Source organism: Myotis davidii, unplaced genomic scaffold, assembly GCF_000327345.1.
Source record: "Myotis davidii unplaced genomic scaffold, ASM32734v1 scaffold178, whole genome shotgun sequence".
Lineage (NCBI taxonomy): Eukaryota > Metazoa > Chordata > Mammalia > Chiroptera > Vespertilionidae > Myotis > Myotis davidii.
In genome coordinates, this window is record NW_006290668.1 from 247,968 (window position 1) to 252,121 (window position 4,154).

Below are 4,154 nucleotides of genomic sequence, written 5' to 3' on the forward strand. Positions count from 1 at the left end.
AGGCCAATGCTCTATCCACTGAGCCAAACTGGTTAGTGTTTGATGCCCTATTTTAAAAAGGGCATCACTAGCTGCCACATGGACAGTAGTCTGGGGGAGGGTAGAAAAAAGGTTAACAAATTTTGGTTATGTGTAGGAGTTTTGAAACTTAATTTTTACCAATTTATTAGGAATAGCTATTAAGAAGTTGCACATATTCATCTTTAATGCCATTAAGATGCGCGAAGTTTTCATAGGAAGTGAATATAATGCACCTTTACAAAAACGTTAGCAAGTTTGCTATTGAATAGTTTATATCAGGTCAGATTATTTATTTATTTTTAATTTTTTTCTTAATCCTCATTTAAGGATTTTTTCCCATTGATTTGTATTTATCTTTAATATATTTTTATTGATTTCAGAATGGAAGGGGGAGAGAGAGAAACACCAGTGAAGAGAGAGAGAGCCATTGATCAGTTGCCTTCTGCATACCCCTACTGGGGATCAACCCAGGCATGTGCCCTGACCATGACTGTTACTAAAGAGCTCTTGAAATTGTCAAAAGTCACATATTGAATCTGTTAGCACCAGAAGTCTGTCTGCTTCAAACATTGTTTTGTGCTCAATGAAGTGAAGAACATTTACACTATCCTGAATGATCAAAATTAAGTCTCTGAATCTTTTTTTTCTTAAACTTTCAATCTTGTTGATAAGCCCTAAACTGCTTATGAACTGCCCATCCATAAAGCACAATTTGTTTTCCTTTTTTCTTCTATTTTTCCCTGAGCTGGCAGAGACTTCTGCAGTCTTGGAAGCAGGAGATCAGTTAGCAGGAAAGGCATCACACCGAGCTCCCCTCTGTTTGGGTGTTTGCACTTTTGTTTCAGATACAAGGGTAGGCGTAGGAAGATGTTTGACCCTACCACCCCAGGGAGCACATGCATGCATGCATACACTAACGCGCACCTACATGCACATACGCACACACATACACGCACATGCGTGCACAGTGTTCTGCAGACTAATTACTGTCCTATCTAATAATAGACTAACATGGTAAGTAACCGTACCTTCGCTACCATCGCCATTGGCTGATCAGCGCGATAGGCAAATTAACTGCCAGCAAAGATGATGGCTAATTTGCATACTGCAGGCAGGGCGGGACACCGGGAGCCACCATCCAGGCCCCCGTGTGCGACCCCAAGAGCTGCCAGAAAGCCAGGCTGCAGGCAAGGCGGCCCCCCAGGACCCAGGAGCCCGTCGGTGAGGTCTGCAGGCGAAGCAGAGATCAAGCTATGAGGGGGAAGGTGGGTGCTGGCAGCCAGGGGAAAGAAGGCCTATTGCACGAATCTTTGTGCAACGGGCCTCTAGTCCTATATAATAAAAGGCTAATATGTGAAGCAACTGGCCGCTATGACACGCACTGACCACCAGTGGGAAGACCTTAACACAGGAGCTGCCCCCTGGTGGTCAGTGCACCAGAAGCCGGGCTCATGGCTGGTGAGCGCAGTGGCAGTAGTGGGAGCCTCTCCCGCCTCCATGGCATCCCCTGAGGGTTCCTGGACTGCGAGAGACCACAGGCTGGGCTGAGGGTCCCCTCCCCTGAGTGCACGAATTTTGTGCACTGGGCCTCTAGTTGAATATAGAATGAATTCTGTGAATCTACCATTCAACCAAGAACAGAATATTGACAGTAAGATACATCTACCTTTGTACCCCTCCCCTATCCTAACCCCGTAATTTCTCCCTTCCATTACCCAGTATCATGGGTTTTGCATTTATCATCCCTTGACTCTTGTGGAATGGAGGTGGGACATCAGTTATCACATATGTCACCACAGCATAGCATTGTTTCATTTCAGTTGCTGAACTTTATAGAAAGGACTAGAGGCCTGGTGCATGAAAATTCATGCACTGGAGGGGGGTGTCCCTCAGCCCGGCCTGCCCCTCTCACAGTCTGGGAGCCCTCAGGGGCGGGAAGTGACCTGGTGATCAGGGGAAGGCGACGCCCCCATCACACCTCTGCTGCTGCCACTGCCGGCAGCGCAAGCCTCGGCTGGCCCTGGTTACCTGAGCCTCGGCAGTTGCCTGCGCCTTGGACCTGCCCTGGGCGGCTGGGCAGCCAACATCCGAGGCTTGCCTGCACCTCAGGCTGACCCTGGGTGGCTAGGGGGCTGAGGGGACGCAAGGAGCGGCCAGACCCACCTGAGGACGGGTCCAGCCACACTATGCTTCTTTCCCCCACCCCCACCCCCCATGGGGCTGAAAGGACTGGGGACTCTGGCGGGGCTGAGGGGACTGGGCGCCGCTATCTTTGTGATGGTGTGACTATCAATTTGCATATTCCCTCTTTATTAGGATATTATATTGAATGTGGTTTCCTTAGACTTGCTTTGTCATGTAACATTTTGATTCTAAGATTTATCTATCTTTGGCAGGTAGCTATAGGTCCTTTTCATTTTTATTGTAAATATTTCCCTTTTTTTCCTTTTTTTGTCCGTTGTGCCTGTGGACATTTGAATTAGTCCTGATTTTTCTGCTGTTGTGGACATTCATATACATGCTGCCTGGTACACGTTTCTCCATTTTCTCTCCTGAGTAGAATTGTGAGGTGCAGGAGTAACGTTTCCAGCTTCGTTGCCCTGATTCCTGTTTCTGTTTCCATTACAGGTTTCAGCCCCCGTGGGGGTGGCTTTGGTGGCCGAGGGGGCTTTGGTGACCGTGGGGGTCGAGGTGGAGGCCGAGGCGGCTTTGGTGGGGGTCGAGGTGGCTTTGGTGGGGGCCGAGGTCGTGGTGGAGGCTTCAGAGGCCGTGGACGAGGAGGAGGAGGAGGAAGAGGTGAGTAAGATTGGGAGATATGATGGAGGAGGCTTTCCCTGAGCTTGGGGGGTGGAGTGGGAATAAATGTGGGGTCTCTCTCTCTCACTGAGTCGCTCCCTTTTAGGTGGCGGGTTCCAGTCTGGTGGCAACCGGGGTCGTGGTAGGGGAGGAAAAAGAGGAAATCAGTCAGGGAAAAATGTGATGGTGGAACCTCATCGGCATGAGGGTGAGTGAAGAAGGCAAGGAACCTGCCGAGGGTGGGGTGGGGCAGGGCCCAGAGTCCTTACCGCTGTTCTGATCCCCTCACTTAGGTGTCTTCATTTGTCGTGGAAAGGAAGATGCCCTAGTCACCAAGAATCTGGTCCCTGGAGAATCAGTTTATGGAGAAAAGAGAGTCTCAATTTCGGTGAGACCTGGGCTCCTCTCAAATCCACCAGAGCGCCAGCTGATGTTGTCCTGGTCTCCCTGCCTCCACCATGTGTCCTACATGGGACAGCGAGGGCATTGTCTTAATACATAAGTCAGATCATGCACTTCCCTCCCCACATGCCTTCTATGACTCCCATTGCCTTCAGGAAGGCCCTTCACATTTCTGTTTCCCCTTGCCACTCCCTGGCCTCACCTCCTTCCACTGTCCCCCTGACTGAGTGTCTTCTAACTCACTGACCTTGCTGTTCCCCTGCCTGGAATACTCGTCTCCCAGCTCTATGTGTGACTGGTTCCCTCTTACACCAGCGTGTCTGGTCAGGTGTGACCTTGTCTTTCTCAAAGGCCATCTTTCACTACGCTGTCTGTAAAAAAACAGCCCTCACCACCTATCTCTTGCCCTATTTTTCTTTTCTTGGTTAATCCTCACCCGAGGATATTTTTCCATTGATTTTTAGAGAGAGTGGAAAAGAGAGGGAAAGACAGAGAAACATCGATGTGAGAAAAGCACATCGATTGGTTGCCTCCTGCACAAGCCCTGACCAGGACCCAGGCCAGGGAGGAGCCTGCAACTGAGGTACGTGCATCAAACCCTTGACTGGAATCAAACCCGGGACCCTTTGGTCTGCAGGCCGACACTCTATCCACTGAGCCAAACTGGCTAGGGCGCCCTATTTTTCAAAGATTTTTTAAAATTGATTTTCAGAGAGAGAGAGAAGAAGGGAGAGGGAGAAACATTGATGTGAGACCAAAGCATCAATTGGCTGCCTCCTGCACATCCCTACTGGGTGTTGAGCCCAAAACCTGGGCATGTGCCCTGACCAGGAATTGAACTGGCAACCTTTCTGTGCAGGAGACTGAAGCCCAACCAACCAAGCCACACAGGCCAGGTCCCCCTTTCCTATTATCCCATGTCATTTTCTCTATGG

The 4,154-nt window shown here is 49.7% G+C and overlaps 1 protein-coding gene across 1 annotated transcript in view; it reads left to right on the plus strand.

Moving 5' to 3' along the window:
- FBL (fibrillarin) overlaps positions 1–4,154 on the plus strand; it is a 12,857-nt gene that overhangs the window by 4,015 nt on the left and 4,688 nt on the right. The window contains exons 2-4 of the mRNA XM_006763668.2: positions 2,650–2,817; positions 2,924–3,025; positions 3,111–3,205. Of these exons, the coding sequence (XP_006763731.1) occupies positions 2,650–2,817; positions 2,924–3,025; positions 3,111–3,205 (365 nt within the window). The remainder of the gene's footprint in view (positions 1–2,649; positions 2,818–2,923; positions 3,026–3,110; positions 3,206–4,154) is intronic.